Source organism: Giraffa tippelskirchi, chromosome 13 (assembly GCF_054371585.1).
Source record: "Giraffa tippelskirchi isolate mGirTip1 chromosome 13, T2T-mGirTip1v1.2.pri, whole genome shotgun sequence".
In the NCBI taxonomy this organism is placed as follows: domain Eukaryota; kingdom Metazoa; phylum Chordata; class Mammalia; order Artiodactyla; family Giraffidae; genus Giraffa; species Giraffa tippelskirchi.
The window spans coordinates 23513135-23534964 of record NC_137287.1 but is presented as its reverse complement, the minus strand read 5'-3'; the positions used below and the strand labels follow the sequence as shown (position 1 = coordinate 23534964).

Here is a 21830-nt window from a genome sequence, read left to right as displayed (position 1 = left end):
AAATCCAACTGCCCCACTATATAGGTGAGAATGGTAAAGTTAGAGATGGCAAGACTCATTCAAGTCCACCACAGTGAACAAAGGGCAGGGAAAATCTCAAACACATACCTTCTGACACCAAGATGATTAAATAATAAAGTAAATAATAAATCCAATAGCTACAGTTGCTGCCATTTATTGCAAGCTTATCACATGACAAGCACTCTCCTAAAGCAGTTTATATACTTCACACTTGTTTAATCCTTTCAATTACCCCTTGAAGTCCTTGGGCCCAAATTACTTGAGTTTAAAACCCTGCTCTACTAATTGCTGTGTGATCTTGGGCAAGTTACTGATCTCTCATACCTCAGTTTCCTCTCTCATACCTCAGTTTCCTCAGATTCCTCTTGCTTTTTCAGATCTTCAATACCCCTAACTTCCAAATGAAGGAGCTAGGCCACGAATTCCCTATGCCACCTCTTAACCCAGAGATGGAACATCTACTCTAAAGCTCACACCCCTACCTTTGAACAAAATATAGAGATGCTCTGACAAGGGGCAAACCTCAATCCTTCTCTCTGCTCATAAACAAGTACTTCAACTCAACAGAGGGGTTCAGCCATTACAGAAATATGCACATTGACCCAGGCCCAGGCAGCTTGCTGGTGTATCTCTAGAACTTTTAGATGTAATAATATGGCCCAAGAAAAATGTCTAATAAATCTTGGTTCCCTTGAACAGTGTCATGGAGTGGAGCAGGGGTTAGGCTGATCAGTAAAGGAAAGGTGGAATCCATTGGCGGAAAGACCCTAGAGCATGGGTGAATGAATTCATTGATATTATCCATCAAACTGGACCCCAGAGGAGTAAGTGAGAGACTCTGGGTGGAATAAATAAAGGGGGAAGTGCATTCCACCTGTTCAGGGAAGTCCTACCATGCGTAGTAATTCAAGTTGTAAAATGAACAATCTGCACATCTGGTGATGGCAGGTCTACGGCAGAGGATTTAGGCTTTCCAGGTATAATGACTGTCTTTCTGTGGTCACCAGGACAATCTTGAGAAGACAGAAGCCAACATTAGAGGGGATTTTTGGGTCCTGGGAGACCGGGCAATCAAGGATCAAGATGGATATTTCCGATTCATGGGAAGAACAGATGATATCATTAACTCCAGTGGGTAAGCTTGGTTTCTGGGCAGGAAAAGGATAATCCAGTTCTTTATTCTGTCTGATTCTAGACTTCTGAGCTGAGCTAGAGGTTGAGTGTCCAGTCTTCTCTGAAAGACAGGTTTTTCTACAGGTACCGGATTGGGCCATCAGAAGTGGAGAACGCACTGATGGAGCACTCTGCTGTGGTTGAGACAGCTGTAGTAAGCAGCCCGGATCCCATTCGAGGAGAGGTGATGGGGGTGTTGTAGCCTGGGGGGTGTACAGATGGTAGTCAAGAGTGTGAACTCTGGGGCTAGACAGTCTGGGCCTAAACCTTAGCCCTGCTTCTTACTAGCTGTGTTATTTAGCCTTTCTGTCTCAGTTTAACCATATGCAAAATGCAAAGCTGTTGTGAAGATTAAATGTGTTAATATTTGTAAAGTGCTTGAAACAAAGTCTAACCTGTAATAAGTACTATTCAAAGTCTATCATTTGGGGCTGCAGATATTCTATCCTATTTGGCATTTGAATCAGAATCTATTCCCTGACTAGAACAGAGGAGGAATTTAAGTCAAGATAGAGCCTTTGAGGCATGTAGTTTTTAGTGAGAGTAACAGAGGAAGAAAGGCCCCTATAATGCCAAGGTTAATGAAATAAGCCCAGATGAAATCTAGAAGAGCTTGTGTATGTGAAGGAAAATTTAAGGTGGAAAGACATGGGTTGATGTCCAGGGTGAAAATTGATAATATCATATACCTGGCAGGTGTGGGAAATCTCATAGGCTCAAAATCCTGGGTGCCAAGCACTGAGCTAAGCCATACTGCATATGATTTCTTTTTATTTCCCATGAATTAAATATAGAAGTTGGATCTCTATTTTATAGGTTGGAAAACTAGTTTGGAGAGGATAAGCAAATCTTTTAGATTTATTGTTCTCAGCCTTTATTTTCCTCTCTTCTAACTAGCTTTTTCCCATCCTACTCTATTGTCCCTGGGATATGAGGTAATCCTGGCCTCAATCTACAGTCCTACCTGCTCATCAATAAACAATTTGAGAGAAAGTTGGAATCTTGGCAATGATTGTCCCCAGGTCCTACTTTTCCCTTGCCCCAGATATCTGGAGGTGTAAACAAGGGGATATAAAGGTGGTGACTGTGGTGGAATCTTGACACTGATTATCCCAGGGGATGATGATGCACTCTGATCATTCTCTCTGGGCCCTCATCCTTGCTGTAGGTAGTGAAGGCATTTGTGGTCTTGGCCCCACACTTTCTGTCCCATGACCCAGATGAGCTCACCAAGGAGCTGCAGCAGCATGTGAAGTCAGTGACAGCCCCATACAAGTACCCAAGGAAGGTAAGGCCTCTGGATTCCCATGTCCTTCCCCCTCTACCTAGGGATGGAGATATGGTTTTCCTCTTGTAATTCTCTTTTTCAGGGTGAGGACCAAGCCTTTACTTTAAAGTTCTGCCTGATTATGGCCAAGAGAATCCAAAAGACAATCCAGTAACTGCCCAGATGCCTGAAAATTGGCCTTTAATTCACTCTGAATTGAAACTCAGATTCTCCCATGGAACAAGTTCTAGCCAATATCTGGCCCATATCCCCACTCTTGGCATTGAGGTCTTGCTATATGATTCAAGATTCTCTCATTTGCAAGTGACAGAAATTCAATCTGAAGTGTATTGCTCACACAGTTGAAAAGTCCAAGGTTGAGGAAGCTTTGTTTTGGCTGATACCAATCATTCAGATGGTGTGGTTAGTGATGTCTTTTTTCATCCTTTAACTCTCCTTCTTTCTGTATTGGCTTCATTTCTTGAACTGTGCTCCCTGTGAGATAGTCCCCAGGAGCTCCAAACAAACAGTTTTAGCAGCTTAGATAATCTCAGTAGAAAAAAAGTATTTTTTCCCTCAAAGGCACCAGAAAAAGTCTTCAAGTTCATTCTCATTGGATCAGTTTAGGTCATGTGCCCCTGATTAAACCAATCTTTGTAACCAGGGGAATGGGCACTCTGGTCTACCAGTTTTCAGTCATATAATCAGCCCTGAGCAAGTACAGGAAGGATGGGCGAGAGGGCTGCCCTACACCCTTGATATGGACTCAGTGAGCTCACCACAATAAAAAGGAACTGCTCTTACCAGAAAAGGTCAGGAACATAGAATACACTCTCCCTGTTTTCAGCTATTTGTACACTGGGGCAAGAAACTAAGGCATGGAGATTGATGTAGAAATGGGTATCCCAGGTTTTGGAGCTGGGTACAAGATAGAAGCTTGCTGGAGGGAATCAAAAAAGCATTTTGTGTCTGGGATAGAGACACACACACACACACAAAGACACTATACTTTTTAAGTGGTAAGCCTTACACACCTCAGATTCTGAGGTAACACAGATTTTCACTGATGCTTTGTCAACACGGGCTAATTATCATGGGTGGGTTTTCTGAGAGGCAAACTCTGGGAAGGAAATTAACATGCAGAGGTTTATTAGGGAGTGCTTTGGGATCAACACAAGGGGAAGGAAACAGAAGGGAAGAGAGAGGTGTTTGCTGTTGTTGTTGTTCAGTCGCTCAGTCATGTCCAACTCTTTATAACCCCATGGACTGCAGCACACCAGGCTTCCCTGTCCTTCACCATCTCCCAGAGTTTGCTCAAACTCATGTCCATCGAGTTGGTGGTGCCATCCGACCATCCCATCCTCTGATATCCCCTTCTTCTCTTGCCTTCAATCTTTCCCAGAATCAGGGTCTTTTCTAATGAGTCAGCTCTTCACATCAGGTGGGCAAAGTATTGGAACTTCAGCTTCAGCATCAGTCCTTCCAATGAATATTCAGTATCTATTTCCTTTAGGATTGACTGGTTTGATCTCCTTGCTGTCCAAGGGATTCTCAAGAGTCTTCTCTAGCACCACAGTTTGAAAGCATCAATTTTTCATCACTCAACCTTTTTTATGGTCCAACTCTCAAATCCATACATGACTACTGGAAAAATCATAGCTTTGATTATATGGACCTTTGTCAGCAAAGTGATGTCTCTGATTTTTAAGACACTGGCCAAGTTTTTTATAGCTTTTCTTCCAAGGAGTGTTTTTTAATTTCATGACTGTAGTCCCCATCTGCAGTGATTTTGGAGCCCAAGTAAATAAAGTCTCTCACTGTTTCCATTTTTTCTCCATCTATTTGCCCTGAAGTGATGGGACCGGATACCATGATCTTTGTTTTTTTGAATGTTGAGTTTTAAGCCAGCTTTTTCACCCTCCTCTTCCACCTTCATCAGGAGGCTCTTAGTTCTTCTTTGCTTTCTGTCATTATGGTGGTGTCATCTGCATATCTGAGGTTATTGATATTTCTTCTGGCAATCTTGATTCCAGCTTGAGCTTCATCCAGCCCAGCATTTCACAGGATGCACTCTGCATATAAGTTAAATAAGCAGGGTGACAACATACAGCCTTCTCATACTCCTTGCCCAGTTTTGAACCAATCCGTTGTTTCATGTCTGGTTCTAACTGTTGCTTCTTGACCCACATTCAGGTTTCTCAGGAGGCAGGTAAGGTGGTCTGGTATTCCTGTCTCTTTCAGAATTTTCCAGTTTGTTGTGATCTACACAGTCAGTCTTTAGTGTAGTTAATGAAGCAGAAATAGTTGTTTTTCTGGAATTCTCTTGCTTTTTCTATGATCCAACAGATGTTGCCAATTTGATCTCTGGTTCTTCTGCCTTTTCTAAACCTAACTTACATGTCTGGAACTTATCAGTTCACATACTGCTAAAGCCTAGCTTGAAGGCTTTTGAGCATTACCTTCCTGGCATGAGAAATAAGAGCAATAGTGTGGTAGTTTGACCATTCCTTGGCATTGCCATTCTTTGGGATTGGAATGAAAACTGATCTTTTCCAGTCCTGTGGCTACAGTTGAGTTCTCAATTTGCTGGCATATTGAGTGCAGCCTTTTCACAGCATCATCTTTTAAGATTTGAAATAGCTTGGCTGGAATTCCATCACCTTAGCTAGCTTTGTTCATACTAATGCTTCCTAAGGCCCACTTGACCTCACACTCCAGGATGTCTGGCTCTAGGTGAGTGATCACACCATCATGGTTATCTGGATCATGAAGAGCTTTTTTGTATAGTTCTTCTGTGTATTCTTGCCACCTCTTCTTAATATCTTCTGCTTCTGTTAGGTCCATACTGTTTCTGTCCTTTATTTTGTCAATCTTCGCAAGAAATATTCCCTTGGCATCTCTGATTTTCTTGAAGAGATCTCTAGTCTTTCCCATTTTTTTTAACACAGACTGTCCAGCAAAAATGGGTTCATTTGACAGCAGCAAAGATTGAAATTCAGAGTCTTGAACTATGGCAAGCCATGTGCAAGGAAAGGAGGTCTCTTTCGATGAGGAGAAAAGGAAGTTGGCAAGGCTATAGTAAACAGAGTATCCAGGGGAGGAACTGAAAGTTCAAAGTATAGTGTCTTTTCATTGGCTGAGTTGTGACAATCTCTTACTGGTGAGAAGTGGAAAGTAAAGATTTACTGGAATTGAAGCAAATGACATCTGATAAGAAAGCTTTCCCAAGATATTTGGACCAGGTATGGTAGAAGATTGTCACCAAACCTTTGATGATGACATATCATTTCAAATGAGCCTCAGTTTCTATGAACTTGATAACATACGGATTTAATAAACAGAAACCTCAATTAAAATAGAGTTGAAAGACAAGAAAGGGAAGCTATTATGAGAGCTTTAGAGGCTCTGGTAGGACTGGGTTGTTATTTAGTTCAAATCAGAGCTATCACTTTTTATCAAACCAATAATTCTTGAATTTTTGATCTTGTTTTCCTTTTATGAGGCCAATTATTTGGCTTCTGTAGCAAGTTTTTCTAAATTATCATTTGGGGAAATAATCTTTGGACCATGGCAGCCATGCCATGGTGAAAGAGCTTGTATAATTCAATGAAGCTATGAGCCATGCTGTGTAGGGACACCAAGATGGGTAGGTCACAGTGAAGTGTTCTGACAAAACATGGTCCACTGGAGAAGGAAATGGCAACTCACTCCAATATTCTTGCCTGGAGAACCCCATGAGCAGTATGAAAAGGCAGAAAGATATGACAACAGAAGATGAGCACCCCCAGATTGGAAGGTGTCCAATATGGTGCTGGGGAAGAGCAGAGGGCAATTACTAATAGCTCCAGTAAGAAAGAAATGACTGGCCCAAAAAAAGAAATGATACTCAGCTCTGGATGTGTCTGGTGGTGAAAGTTAAGTCTGATGCTTTAAAGAATAATATTGCATAAGAAACGGGAATGTTAGGTCCATGAATCAAGGTAAATTGGATACGGTCAAGCAGGAAACAATAAGATTGAACATTGGCATCTTATGAATGAGTGAAATAAAATGGATGGGAATGAGTGAATTTAAATCAGATGAACATTATATCTATCCCTGTGGGCAAAAATCCCTTAGAAGAAATGGAGTAGCCCTCATAGTCAACAAAAGAGTCCAAAATGCAGCACTTGGGTGCAGTCTCAAAAAACAACAGAATGATCTTCTTTCATTTCCAAAGCGAACCATTCCACATCACAGTAACCAAGTCTATGTCCCAACCACTATGCCAAAGAAGCTGAAGTTGAACGGTTCTGTGAAGACCTACAACACCTTCTAGAAATGATACCAAACAAGATGTCCTTTTCATCATAGGGGATTGGAATGCAAAAGTAGGAAGTCATGAGATACCTGAAGTAACAGGCAAGTATGGCCTTGGAGAACAAAATGAAGCAAGGCAAAGGCGAACAGAGTTTTGGCATGAAAACATGTTGGTCACAGCAAATACCATTTTCCAACATATGAGCCAAATCTGCACAAAGACATCACCAAATGGCAAATATTGAAATCAGATTAATAATATTCTTTGCAGCCAAAAATGGAGAAGCTCTATACAGTCAAAAAAACAAGACCTGAAGTGGACTGTGACTCAGATCATGAACACCTTATTGAAAAATTCAGGCTTAAGTTGAAGAAAGTAGGGAACATTTAGACCATTCAGGTATGACCTAAATCAAATCCCTTATGATTCTAAGTGGGTGATGAATAGATTCAGGGGACTGGATGTAGAAGAAGAATAACTATGGACAGAGGTTTGTAACATTGTACAGGAGGCGGTGACCAAAAGTACCCCAAAGCAAAAGAAATGCAGGAAGGCAAAGTTGTTGTCTGAGGAGGCTTTACAAATAACTGAGGAAAGAAGAGAAATGGAAGTCAAGGGAGAAGGGAAAGATGAATGTAATTGAATGTAGACTTTGGGAGAATAGCAAGGAGAGATAAGAAAGCCTTCTTAAGTGAATAACGCAAAGAAACAGAGGAAAACATAGAATGGGAAAGACTAGAGATCTCTTCAAGAAAATTGGAGAGATCAAGCAAACATTTCATGCAAGGATGGCTATGATAAAGGACAGAAATTGTAGGGACCTAACAGAAGCAGCAGAGGAGATTAAGGAGAGGTGACAAGAATACACAGAACTATACTAAAAAGGTTGTAATGACCCAGATAACCACAACGGTGTGGCCACTAACCTAGAGCCAGTTACCCTCAAATGAGAAGTCAAGTGGGCCTTAGGAAGCATCACTACAATCAAAGCTAGTGGAGGTTATGGAACTTCAGCTGAGCTATTTAAAATTCTAAAAGATGATGCTGTGAAAGTGCTGCACTCAATATGCCAACAAATTTGGAAAATTCAGCAGTGGCCACAGGACTGGAAAAGTTCAGTTTTCATTCCAGTCCCAAAAAAGGGCAATGCCAAAGAATGTTTAAACTACTGTACGATTGCTCTCATTTCACATGCTAGCAAGTTTATGTTCAAAAACCTTCAAGCTAGGCTTCAGCAGTACATGAACCAAGAACTTTCAAATGTACAATCTGCATTTAGAAAAAGCAGAAGAACCAGAGATTAAATTGCCAACATTTGTTGGAACATGGAGAAAACAAGAGAGTTCCAGAAAAACACTACTTATGCTTCATTGACTATGCTAAAGACTTTGTGTGGATCACAACAAACTGTGAAAAATTCTTAAAGAGATGGGAGTACCAGACCACCTCACCTGTTTCCTGAGAAACTTGTTTGCTGGTCAAGCAGAAACAGTTAGTACTGGACATGGAACAATAGACTGGTTCAAAATTGGGAAAGGAGTATGACAAGGCTGTATATTGTCACCCAGCTTATTTAAGTTATATGCAAAATGTATCATGTGAAATGCTGGGCTGGATGAATCACAAGCTGGAATCAAGGTTGCTAGGAAATATATCAACAACTTTAAATATGCAGATGATACCACTCAAATGGCAGAAAGTGAAGAGGAACTAAAGAGTCTCTTGAGGAGAGTGAAAAGGCTGGCTTAAAACTCAACACTCAAAAAAGTAAGATCATTGCACCCAGTTCCATCACCTCATGGCAAATAGATGGGGGAAAGTGTAAATAGTGACAGATTTAATTTTCTTAGGCTCCAAAATCACTGCAGAAGGGGACTGCAGACATGATATTAAAAGATGCTTGCTCCTTGGAAGAAAAGTTGTGACAAACCTGTGCTGTGCTTAGTCACTCAGTCATGTCCAACTATTTGAGACCTCATGGACTGCAGGCTGCCAGGCTCCTCTGTCCACCAGGCAAGAATACTGGAATGGGTTGTTATGCCCTCCTCCAGGTGATCTTCCCAATCCAGGAATTGAACTGGGGTCTCCTGCATTGCAGGTGGATTCTTTACCAAATGAGCCACCAGGGAAGCCCAAGAATACTGGAGTGGGTAGCCGATCCCTCCTCCAGGGGAACTTCCCAACCCAGGAATTGAACCAGGGTCTCCTGCATTGCAGGCAGATTCTTTATCAGCTGAGCTACCCAGGAAGCCCATGACAAAACTATATAGCAGATTAATAAGCAGAGACATCACTTAACTGACAAAGGTCCATATAGTCCAAGCTATGGTTTTCCCTTAGTCATGTATGGATGTGAGAGTTGGACCATAAAGAAGGCTATGTGTGTGTTAGTTGCTCAATCGTGTCTGACTGTGCAACCCCATGGACTGTAGCCAGCCAGGCTCCTCTGTCCATGGAATTCTCCAGGCAAGAATACTGGAGTGGGTTGCCATTCCCTTCTCCAGGGGATCTCCTTAACCCAGGAATTGAACCCAGGTTTCTTGCAAGGCAGGCAGATTCTTTACCATCTGAGCCACCAAGGAAGCCCAAGGAAGGCTGCATGGTAAAGAATCGGTGCTTTCAAAGTGTGGTTCTGGAGAAGACTCTCAGGAGTCCCTTGGACTTCAAGGAGATCAAACCAGTCAATCCTAAATGATATCAACCCTGAATGTTCATTGGAAGGACTGCTCCAACACTTTGGCCATTTGACGTGAAGAGCCAACTCATTTGAAAAGACCTTGATGCTGGGAAAGATTGAAGACAAAAAGAGAAGAGGATGGCAGAGGATGAAATGGTTAGATAGCATCACGAACTCAGTTCAGTTCAGTCGCTCAGTCGTGTCCGACTCTTTGTGACCCCATGAATCGCAGCACGCCAGGCCTCCCTGTCCAACACCAACTCCCTAAGTCCACCCAAACCCATATCCATCGAGTCGGTGATGCCATCCAGCCATCTCATCCTCTGTCGTCCCCTTCTCCACCTGCCCCCAATCCTTCCCAGCATCAGGGTCTTTTCCAATGAGTCAACCCTTCGCAGGAGGTGGCCAAAGTATTGGAGTTTCAGCTTCAACATCAGTCCTTCCAATGAACACCCAGGACTGATCTCCTTTAGGATGGACTGGTTGGATCTCCTTGCAGTGCAAGGGACTCTCAAGAGTCTTCTCCAACACCACAGTTCAAAAGCATCAATTCTTCGGAGCTCAGCTTTCTTCCCCGTCCAACTTTCACATCCATACATGACTACTGGAAAAAACCATAGCCTTGACTAGACGGACCTTTGTTGGCAAGTAATGTCTCTGCTTTTAAATATGCTATCTAGGTTGGTCATAACCTTCCTTCCAAGGAGTAAGCGTCTTTTAATTTCTTGGCTGCAATCACCATCAGCAGTGATTTTGGAGCCCAAAAAAATAAAGTCTGACATTGTTGACACTGTTTCCCCATCTATTTCCCATGAAGTGATGGGACCAGATGCCATGATCTTAGTTTTCTGAATGTTGAGCTTTAAGCCAACTTTTTCACTCTCCTCTTTCACTTTCATCAAGAGGCTCTTTAGTTCTTCTTCACTTTCTGCCATAAGGGTGGTGTCATCCGCATATCTGAGGTTATTGATATTTCTCCTGGCAATCTTGATTCCAGCTTGTGTTTCTTCCAGCCCAGCCTTTCTCATGATGTATTCTGCATAGAAGTTAAATAAGCAGGGTGACAATATACAGCCTTGACGTACTCCTTTTCCTATTTGGAACCAGTCTGTTGTTTCATGTCCAGTTCTAACTGTTGCTTCCTGACCTGCATACAGGTTTCTCAAGAGACAGGTCAGATGGTCTGGTATGCCCATCTCTTTGAGAATTTTCCACAGTTTATTGTGATCCATCTGTGGGGTCACACAGAGTCGGACATGACTGAAGCGACTTAGCAGCAGCAGCAGCAGCATTGTGATCCACACAGTCAAAGGCTTTGGCATAGTCAATAAAGCATGAATTTGTGCAAACTCTGGAAGATAGTGCAGGACAGAGGAGCCTGACATGCTGCAGTCCATGGAGTCACAAAAAGTTGGACAAGACTGTTGAACCACAATAGCAGAACATCTAGAGAACTTGATATCATCCACATCAGTCTTCAGGATTTGTGAAAAATTCTAAATAAAATCCTGAGTCATTACAGTCCAGGTAAATTGCTTTTATTCCCAGGTAAGACAAAAGGTATTGGCTGGTTTCATCAGCTAGAATACTAAAGAATGGACTGCATAACTATTGAAGAATTTGCTTCCTGTGGGAATGGATATTAATAGTGATGAAGCTTAAGGACAATAGGATATTGGGATAATAATGTTGTTTATTATTCGGAGGTCCTGGATAAATCTCTACCCTCCACTTTCAGGTTTTTCCACTGGTAAAATAGAAATATGCAAGGGTTAGTCCAAGGATAATGTGACTTTGAACATTTTAATCTTCTATTCAGACGTTATGTCTTGCAGAGCTTCTTTACTTTTAGATATTGATTAATTCTGAGAAGAGGTTTTGAGGGATCTATTAGAATCTTGATGGGAGGTGCACTGTGAATTTTGCCAATATCAGGTGGAGATTTTGCTCATTAGGAGGTTGGGAACCAATCCAACAGGGACAGATGATCTGTGTTTCTAGAATCAGCTGTAGTACCATCAGACACAGAGCAAATAAATAATTCACATGGTTGGCTGCTTTGATGACTGCTGTCAAATTCTAGAATTATTGGTTCCCTTTTTTGAGAAGGAAATGCTGACATGATACTTTTCTAAGAAGTATCAGCCTAATAAATGGGTAGGGGCAGAGGCACTAAGGGGAAAAGTATCTGTTATTTCTCAACCAGCCTGAACAAAAGCAAATGGATTCAGAGAGAGGAACCTCTTGACATTCATTAGAGATTCCTTTTAATACTCCAAGACAGGGGACAGTTTATAGTATTGTGATTGAGCACTGAGAGTATGGCTCCTGTGTCAGTTAGGACTGGAAGTGTTAGTCGCTCAGTCATGTCCAACTTTTTGCAACCCCATGGATTTTAGCCTGCCAGGCTCCACTGTCTATGGCATTCTCCAGGCCAGAATACTGGAGTGAGTAGCAGTTCCCTTCTCCAGGGGATCTTCCTGACCCAGATATCATTCAAGCTTTTCCCTATTACCAGTTTGCATCCAATACTGAGCCTGGCATTTACTGATGAGCTGATATAAGTTGGAGAAACCAGATTAAGTTTGAGTGACTATATTAAATTACTTAGCAAATTTGTGAGGATCTTTAGTTACTTTGGGAAAATCTTTGACTATGGCTTATAGTTCCGCTTTAGTTCAGGGAATATAAGAAATTAAGGATTTAGCTTCTGGATCCTCAGAAGGCTTAATTTTGAAGGAGAAGAGATTGATTTACTCAGAGGAAAATAAGGTAGGGAGAATTTTAGGGGAAAAGGAAAGTTTGGTGAGAGAATTAGCAAGGGGGAACTGAGGATATGGAGGTGGTGTAGAAGGCATAGACGGGAAGGAGGAAGATGGTGCTGTAAGTGGGGCCAGAGGAGGTAAGATAGTCCCATAGACTGAGATTGAGACAAAGAAGCCAAGGAAGAAGAGTCAAGGAAGAAGGCTTCAAAGGGCACTTTATCTTTCTTTCTTTGTTTGCTTCAGTTAATTTTAAAATCTGTTTTTGCAAAGAGGCAATTTGAGACTCCTGATAATATTTGAATGTCTTAAAACACCAACTGAAAGATGTTCCATTCAGTTTTGGAAATTTCAGAGCTGTATTTGTCCAATTTGGTTTTAAGAAAAATAAGTTTGGGGTTTTCAAAAGTTCCCCATAATAATCATTGATATTCTAAATTGTCTTTGATTAAGTCAGTTTATATAGTTAGAAATTGGCATGAATGAAGACTGTGGTTTTCAAACATAAACTAGACCAGGGTCCTTGGTGTGTGGGAGGGGCAAGGTGAAAATACTTAGATAACTGAGAATTCTATTTCCCAGAGGTTTTTCTCTAGGAAAGAATAATTTTCAAACAGTTGAAACAACTCAAACAACCTTAATTGCCTGGAGGCCTAGTGTCAGCCAGCTTTGAGGAAATAGTTTGGTCCCTGAACTGAACTGTCTGGTCCCAGAGGAGGTACGCCAAAAGCAGCTCAGTGCAGCTCCAATAGAACAATCCCTATTCCAAAAGAATTCAGCCAAAGGCTGAGTCTGCACAATTCTGATTAACTAACCCCTGTTCCCAAAGAAGTAGGCTCAAGTCTAGTCAGTTCTAGGAGAAACAGTCCTGGTTTCAAAGAGAATCATGCCAAAGGTTAGCACAGTTCCAACTGGGACAGCCTAATTTTAGTATCAGGCTAAAGTTTCAATGAAGCACCCTCACACAGAACATGGCCTTAACTAGAAAGGATGAAACCTTTAAGTAGAACTTGAATAAAACCCAAGGAGCTTCAAAACACAAACAGAGGAGAACCTCAAACACAAGAGAAAGACTTATCCTCAAATTCCAGGGCAGAATGTGGAGATGCACTGTTATGTAGTCTTAATAAGGGTTTCAGCCAACCCCATGAGGAATTCTGAAGCTAGGACAAATTTTCCCAGGGGAAGACAAGGTGAAGGGTCTCTGTGCTCACAAAGGTTGGATATGGATGCAAGCTGCCCTGGGAAGAGAGAACTCTCCTTGGCTGCTGCACTCCCCAAGGTGATTTGGCAGTGGGAGAGTAAGTCTTTCATTCCTGCAGAGGGATCTGAGTAGCACATCAAAGAATCCACCACATAGAATTTCAACTTCAAACTGATAGTGAGGCATTACAGCAGAGTCTCTGAAATCAGACTGTTCCATTCAAAACTCATCTCCATTACTTTTCTGAACAATTACTCTGTGCCTCAAATTCCTTATCTGTAAAGTGGGCTAGTGGCGTTACACTTTCACAGTTGTTAAGACAAGTTAACATTAATATTTGTAAGGCATAATGCATTTGGAAGAGTGACCAGCACATTAGTAAACAATTCATAAGTATTTTAAAAAGGAGACTAGAAATCCAATCATAATATAAATTTTGAATTGTAACAGTATCTTGGAGGATCAGGTGGGGTGGTGCTGTCCCACAGTATAACACTATATTATTCAATCGATATGTGTTCTTTTTTTGAGTTTCTCCTCTAGAATGCCCTGGACAGCAGATTTTTTCCACTTCTTCCTTCCTGTGACTATATCCTTCTGCTTCCTTCTTTATGATATGCAGAGTGGCTTTCTTCTTACCGTTAAACCCAGATCTCCCCTGAGACGTCTTTCTACCCCATCTACATCCAAGGGGCCAAACATTAAATATTTTAGGTCATCCTGTCTTTATTGTAACTCTGCCCTGATAGTGTGAAAGCAGCCAGATGATTGTCAATGAATGGGTGGGGATGTGTTTATATAAAACTTCATTTACAAAAACAGAGGAAGGCTGAATTTTGCCCAAAGACTATAGTTTGCCAGCTCCTGCTCTGTTCCAATGTGATTTTAACAAATTCCTTCAACAAAGTTGAGTCTTACTTTATGGAAGATTTCCATATCAGCTGGTAAGATACCTTTTCTATATCTGTATCCCTGTTGTTGGGGCTTCTCTGGTGACTCAGTGGTAAAGAATCCACCTGCCAATGCAGGAGACGGCTTCATCCCTGGGTCAGAAAGAGCACCCGGAGAAGGAAATGGCAACTGACTCCAGTATTCTTATCTGGGAAATCCCATGGACAGAGGAGCCTGGTGGGCTACAGTCCAGGAGGTGGCAAAAGAGTTAGACACAACTTAGAGACTAGACAACAATCCCTTTTGTTATTCCTTGCATTAAACCCAAGACCATCTGACTCCTAGACCAAAGCCCTGGCAAGCTGATACATATAGTGTGAGATCAGTTTAATTCAGTTCAATTGCTCAGTCATGTCCTACTCTTTGCAACCCCATGGACTGCAGCAAGCCAGGCTTCCTGTCCATCATAAACTCCTAGAACTTGCTCAAACTCATGTCCATCGAGTTGGTGATGCCATCCAATTATCTCATCCTCTGTCATCCCCTTCTCATCTGGCCTTCAATCTTTCCCAGCATCAGGGTCTTTTCCAATGAGTCAGTTCTTCACATCAGGTGGCCAAAGTATTGGAGCTTCAGCTTCAGCATCAGTCCTTCCAATGAATATTCAGGGATAATTTACTTTAGGGTTGACTGGTTTGATCTTCTTTCAGTCCAAGGGACTCTCAAGAGTTTTCTCCAACACGACAGTTCAAAACAATCAGTTCTTCAGTGCTCAGCTTTCTTTATGGTTCAACACTTATACCCATACATGACTATTGGAAAAACCATAGCTTTGACTAGATGGACATTTGTTGGCAAAGTAATGGCTCTGCTTTTTAATATGCTATCTAGTTTGGTCATAACTTTCTTCCAAGCAGTAAGCATCTTTTAATTTCATAGCTGCAGTCACCATCTGCAGTGATTTTGGAGCCCAAGAAAATAAAGTCTCTCACTGTTTCCATTGTTTCCCCATCTGTTTGCCATGAAGTGATGGGACTGATTGCTATGATCTTTGTTTTTTGAATGTTGAGTTTTAAGCCAACTTTTTCACTCTCCTCTTCCACTTTCATCAAGAGGCTCTTTAATTCTTATTTGCTTTCTGCCATTATAGTGGTGTCGCCTACATATCTGAGGTTATTGATATTTCTCCCGGCAATCCTGATTCCAGCTTGTTCTTCATCCAGCCTGGCATTTCACCTGATGTACTCTGCATATAAGTTAAATAAGAAGGTTGTAAACAGTGCTGCGATGAACATTGGGTTTACAATAGCCAGGACATGGAAGCAACCTAGATGTCCATCAGCAGACGAATGGATAAGGAAGCTGTGGTACATATACACAATGGAATATTACTCAGCCATTAAAAAAAATACATTTGAATCGGTTCTACTGAGATGGATGAAACTGGAGCCCATTATACAGAGAGAAGTAAGCCAGAAAGAAAAACAACAATACAGTATACTAATGCATATATATGGAATTTGAAAGATGGTAACGATAACCCTATATGCGAGACAGAATAAGAGACACAGATGCATAGAACAATTTTATGGACTCTGAGGGAGAAGGTGAGGGTGGGACGTTCTGGGAGAATAGCATTGAAACATGTATATTATCATATGTGAAACAGAACACCATTCCATGTTCGATGCATGAGACAAGGGCTCAGGGCCGGGGCAATGGGATGACCCAGAGGGATGGGATGGAGAGGGAGGTGGGTGGGGGGTCCAGGAAGGGGAACACATGTAAACCCATGGCTGATTCATGTCAATGTATGGCAAAAACTATTATAATATTGTAAAGTAATTAGCCCCCAACTAAAATAAATAAATTTATAAAAAAAGAAAAAAAAAAAAAAAGAAGGGTGACAATATATAGCCTTGACCTACTGCTTTCCCAATTTGGAATCAGTCCATTGTTCCATGTTGGGTTCTAATGGTTGCTTATTGACCTGCATACATATTTCTCAGGAGACAGGTCAGGTGGTCTGGTATTCCCAACTCTTGAAGAATTTTCCACAGTTTGTTGTGATCTACATTGTCAAAGGTTTTGGTGTAGTCAATAAAGCCAGTAGATGTTTTTTGGAGCTCTCTTGCTTTTTCTATGATCCAATCAGTTCAGTTAAGTTCAGTCGATCAGTCATGTCTGACTCTTTGCTACCCCATGGACTGTAGCATACCAGGCCTCCCTGTCCATCGCCAACTCCTAGAGTTTACTCAAACTCATGTCCATTGAATTGGTGATGCCATCCAACCATCTCATCCTCTGTTGTCCCCTTCTCTTCCCGTCTTCAATCTTTCCCAGCATCGAGGTCTCTTCCAATGAGTCAGTTCTTCTCATCAGGTTGCCAAAGAATTGGAGTTTAGCTTCAAAATCAGTCCTTCCAATGAACATTCAGGACTGATTTCCTTTAGGATGGACAGGTTGGATCTCCTTACAGTCCAAGGGACTCTCAAGAGTCTTCTCCAACACCACAGTTCAAAAGCATCAATTCTTCGGCGCTCAGCTTTCTTCATCATCCAACTCTCACATCCATACATGTTCAGTTCAATTCAGTTCAGTCGCTCAGTCGTGTCCGACTCTTTGCGACCCCATGAATCGCAGCACTCCAGGCTTTCCTGTCCATCACCAGATGCCGGAGTCTACCCAAACCCATGTCCATTGACTCAGTGATGCCATCCAGCCATCTCATCCTCTGTTGGCCCCTTCTCCTCCTGCCCTCAATCTTTCCCAGCATCAGGGTCTTTTCCAATGAGTCAACTCTTCGCATGAGGTGGCCAAAGTATTGGAGTTTCAGCTTCAACATCAGTCCTTCTAATGAACACCCAGGACTGATCTCCTTTAGGATGGACTGGTTGGATCTCCTTGCAGTCCAAGGGACTCTCAAGAGTCTTATCCAACACCATAGTTCAGAAGCATCAATTCTTTGGCCCTCAGCTTTCTTTATAGTCCAACTTTCACATTCAAACATGACTACTGGAAAAACCATGACTACTGGAAAAACTATAGCTTTAACTAGATGGACATTTGTTGACAAAGTAATGGCTCTGCTTTTTAATATGCTGTCAAAGTTGGTCATAACTTTCCTTCCAAGGAGCAAGTGTCTCTTAATTTCATAGCTGCAGTCACCATCTGCAGTGATTTTGGAGCCCAAGAAAATAAAGTCTCTCACTGTTTCCATTGTTTCCCCATCTGTTTGCCATGAAGTGATGGGACTGATTGCTATGACCTTTGTTTTTTGAATGTTGAGTTTTAAGCCAACTTTTTCACTCTCCTCTTCCACTTTTATCAAGAAGTGCTTTAATTCTTATTTGCTTTCTGCCATTATGATGGTGTCGCCTACATATCTGAGGTTATTGATATTTCTCCCGGCAATCCTGATTTCAGCTTATTCTTCATCCAGCCTGGCGTTTCTCATGATGTACTCTGCATATAAGTTAAATAAGCAGGGTGAGAGTATACAGCCTTGACATACTCCTTTTCCTATTTCGGACCAGTCTGTTGTTCCATGTCCGGTTCTAACTGTTGCCTCCTGATCTGCATACAGATTTCTCAGGAGGCAAGTCAGGTGTTCTGGTATTTCCATCACTTTAAGAATTTTCCAGAGTTTGTTGTGATCCACACAGTCAAAGGCTTTGGCATAGTCAATAAAGCAGAAGTAGATGTTTTTCTGGAACTCTCTTGCTTTTTTGATGATCCAACAGATGTTCACAATTTGATCTCTGGCTCCTCTGCCTTTTCTAAATCCAACTTGAACATCTGGAAGTTCGTGGTTCATGCACTGTTGAAGCCTGGCTTGGAGAATTTTGATCATTACTTTACTAGCATGTAAGATGAGTGCAATTGTGAAGTAGCTTGAGCATTCTTTGGCATTGCCTTTCTTTGGGATTGGGATGAAAACTGACCTTTTCCAGTCCTATGGCCACTGCTGAGCTTTCCAAATTTGCTGGCATATTGAGTGCAGCACTTTCACAGCATCATCTTTTAGGATTTGGAATAGCTCAACTGATATTCCATCATCTCCACTAGCTTTATTCACAGTGATGCTTCCTAAGGCTTGCTTGACTTTGCATTCTAGGATGTCTGACTCTAGGTGAGCGATTGCACCATCGTGATTATCTGGGTCATGAAGGTCTTTTTCGTACAGTCTTTCTGTGTATTCTTGCCACCTCTTCTTAATATCTTCTTCTTCCGTTAGGTCCATACTGTTTCTGTCCTTTATTGTTTCTATCTTTGCATGAAATGTTCCCTTGGTATCTCTAATTTTCTTTAAGAGATCTCTAGACTTTCCCATTCTAATGTTTGCCTCTATTTCTTTGCATTGATCACTGAGGAAGCCTTTCTTATCTTTCCTTGCTGTTCTTTGGAACTCTGCATTCAAATGGGTATATCTTTCCTTTTCTCCTTTGCCTTTCACTTCTCTTCTATCCACAGCTATTTGTAAGGCCTCCTCAGGCAACCATTTTGCCTTTTCCAAGGACAGACAAACAGGAAATGACTGAGACGGAATTCAAAACCAGACTTCATAACTCTTAGATAGCTATTCTCTCTGGTCTACATTAATAGCCATAGCTAATATTTTTGAGTGTTTGCCCTGTTGGAGAGGAAGAAATTTTCCTCTACTTTTCTAGGTTCTTCCTGCTGGTCTAAGTATTAAATCAGTATGAGACAGATTAATAGGAGAAATCAAACACAAGTTTAGTCATGTATTCTTGGGAGAGACTCAGGAAAACTCAATAACTCACCAGAAGAGTCAGAACCCTCACCTTAAATACCATGTTCAGCTGAAGACAAAACGTGATGTTGGGAGTAGTGGTTTTGGGACCTCAAAAAGGTGTTAAGCAATTCTAATGGAAATGGGAAATCAAATATTTGGTAAATAAATATTTTCTGAGCTATACAGATACAGTGGGTCATAGATGGACAATGATGTGTAGGCCCTGCTGAATCTTCCTCACACCCTAGACCATATTCTTTGCAGAGATATCTGGGGAACAAACTATTTAAAAATTTTAAGCAGTTAAGCAGTAAGTAACAAGATGGGGAAACAGTGTCAGACTTTATTTTGGGGGGCTCCAAAATCACTGCAGATGGTGATCGCAGCCATGAAATTAAAAGATGCTTACTCTTTAGAAGGAAAGTTCTAAAGTTTCTAAAGTTCTAAAGTTTCCTTTAGAAGGAAAGACCAACCTAGACAGCATATTAAAAAGTAGAGCCATCACTTGGTCCACAAAAGTCTGTCTAGTCAAGGCTATGGTTTTTCCAGTAGTCATGTTTGGATGTGAGAGTTGGACTATAAAGAAAGCTGAGCACCGGAGAATTGATGCTTTTGAACTGTGGTGTTGGAGAAGACTCTTGAGAGTCCCTTGGACTGCAAGGAGATCCAACCAGTCCATCCTAAAGGAGATCAGTCCTGGGTGTTCATTGGAAGGACTGATGTTGAAGCTGAAACTCCAATACTTTGGCCACCTGATGAGAAGAGCTGACTCATTGGAAAAGACCCTGATTCTGGGAAAGATTGAGGGCAGGAGGAGAAGGGGCCAACAGAGGATGAAATGGTTGGATGGCATCACCGACTCAATGGACATGAGTTTGGGTAGACTCTGGCAGTTGGTGATGGGCAGGGAGGCCTGGCGTGCTGCAGTTCATGGGTTTGTAAAGAGTTGGACACGACTGAGCGACTGAACTGAACAAGAAAAACATCCTGAGTCTTCTATTTCTTAAAAATAATCAGCCTAAATTAATCCTCATGCCCAGGAAGCACATTTTCAGCTGGCAAATTTTCTTCATGCAAAAATTTAGTCTGTGTAATTGCACTTTTTTATCACAACTCAACAAAGTTGTTATCCTTCAGTCTACTCAGTGGGAATACTGAGTCTCAGAAAAGCTAAATGACCTGACCAAAGCCAGGCACATGGTAAAGGAAAGGCTGGAGCCCACAGAGTCTGAGGTAAAAGCTCAGATAGCTGTTTACTGTGTCATGTTGCATTCATCATGCTGCGTCTTCTAGAGAATGTCAGAGAGCAGCTGACTAATCTTTATGTTTAATCTCTTGTCCTTGTCCCAGAACACTTTCTGAAGATTTTTATCACACAAGGGTGTTCCCAAGGGACTTACCAGGATCTGTCCTCACTCACCTGGAGCCTTCAGCTTCAAGAGTTTCCTCTCGCTCTATAGTAATTCCTCTGAAAAATCCAACCCATTGGTGTCACAAATAACCCACTTTGGACTGGTTTTTTTCTCAACAGATTGAGTTTGTCTTAGATCTGCCCAAGACCATTACAGGGAAAATTCAGCGGACAAAACTTCGAGACAAGGAGTGGAAAAAGCCTGAGCAGGTCGGAGTCTAGTGATACCAACCAGATGCTTTACTTTGGATCCTGCCCTTCTTCCCCTTTAATTCCATTTGGGTCATCTGCCTTCCTCTGGGGATATGAGATTCTTTATGACAAAACATGATCTGATTTTTGTCTTTCCTTGGTTATTATTTCAAAATCTTGCCATGTTAGATATTGAAAAAAGAATAAGAAAGGAGGAATGAGAAAGAGGAAAGGAGAGGAGAACAGAGGAAAGGGGAGGGAAAAAATAAAAAGAAATTAAAATATCAACAAAAAGAAATTGAGGAATAAGAAAAGGAGGGAGGGATCGTGAGATGGAGGACAGGAGGAAAGATGGAAATAATTAGAGGGAAGAAGAGAAATAGAAGGAGAAAGGAAGAAATGAAGGAAAGAAAGAAGGTAGGGAGGTGGAAAGGGGAAAAAAAAAAGACAGAACTCAATAAAATATTAATAATAAGAGAAAATGATAAACAAAAATGATGAGAGACAGGAAGAATGGGAGAAAGGGAGGACAGAAGGAAACTTTTAGTTTTCTCCCACAAATAGATAGTGACAAGAATCATGAGGAAAACTGGATCTTAGCTAGGAAACAAAAGGCTATGACACCCCAACGCACTCCTAGGACAGAATCTCCATGCAGAGAGGCTTATGCGTGTGGTTGGAAAATTAGAATCACCTGCAAGTAACTTCAAATTTGGGGGCAATCATGACCAGAGGAGGGAAAACACCATTTATGGAGCATTTGCCACATGCAAAGCACTGTCTATGCAAGCCATTTCATAAATGCTATCATGTCTTATCTCTACGTGGCATCTACAGATTTCAGATCACGGCTATGAGAGTAGTGCAGGCACCTCAAAAGGGTGGCCCTTCTCCTACGGCTTTTGTCTCTCTTTTTTTGTTATCTACTCTTCCTAGAATCAATAATAAAATCATTTTAAAGTTAAGACCCTAAGGATTATCTTTGGGGAAAACAAAGAAGTTTTGTTTGAAGAATAAACCAATGGTTCCTGAGACTTCTGAATCCCAGAGCCAGGGATCCAGGAGAGGGGTAAGGATTATGAGGGCTTTACCTACAACCAAAAGATGGAAGGTGAATCTTCCTGGCAGATTAAAGTTTGAAATGAGTTGAAGAAAGCAAAGGGTCTCTGAGAGTCT

At 41.5% G+C, this 21830-nt stretch overlaps 1 protein-coding gene across 1 annotated transcript in view; it reads left to right on the top strand.

Moving 5' to 3' along the window:
• The window catches only part of LOC145531664 (acyl-coenzyme A synthetase ACSM2B, mitochondrial-like), a 38467-nt gene extending 17661 nt beyond the window's left edge, over positions 1-20806 (top strand). Inside the window, exons 10-13 of the mRNA XM_081554650.1 lie at positions 1029-1156; positions 1279-1378; positions 2363-2482; positions 20583-20806. Of these exons, the coding sequence (XP_081410776.1) occupies positions 1029-1156; positions 1279-1378; positions 2363-2482; positions 20583-20684 (450 nt within the window). The 3' untranslated portion in view covers positions 20685-20806. The remainder of the gene's footprint in view (positions 1-1028; positions 1157-1278; positions 1379-2362; positions 2483-20582) is intronic.
• The last annotated feature ends 1024 nt before the right edge of the window (positions 20807-21830 follow it).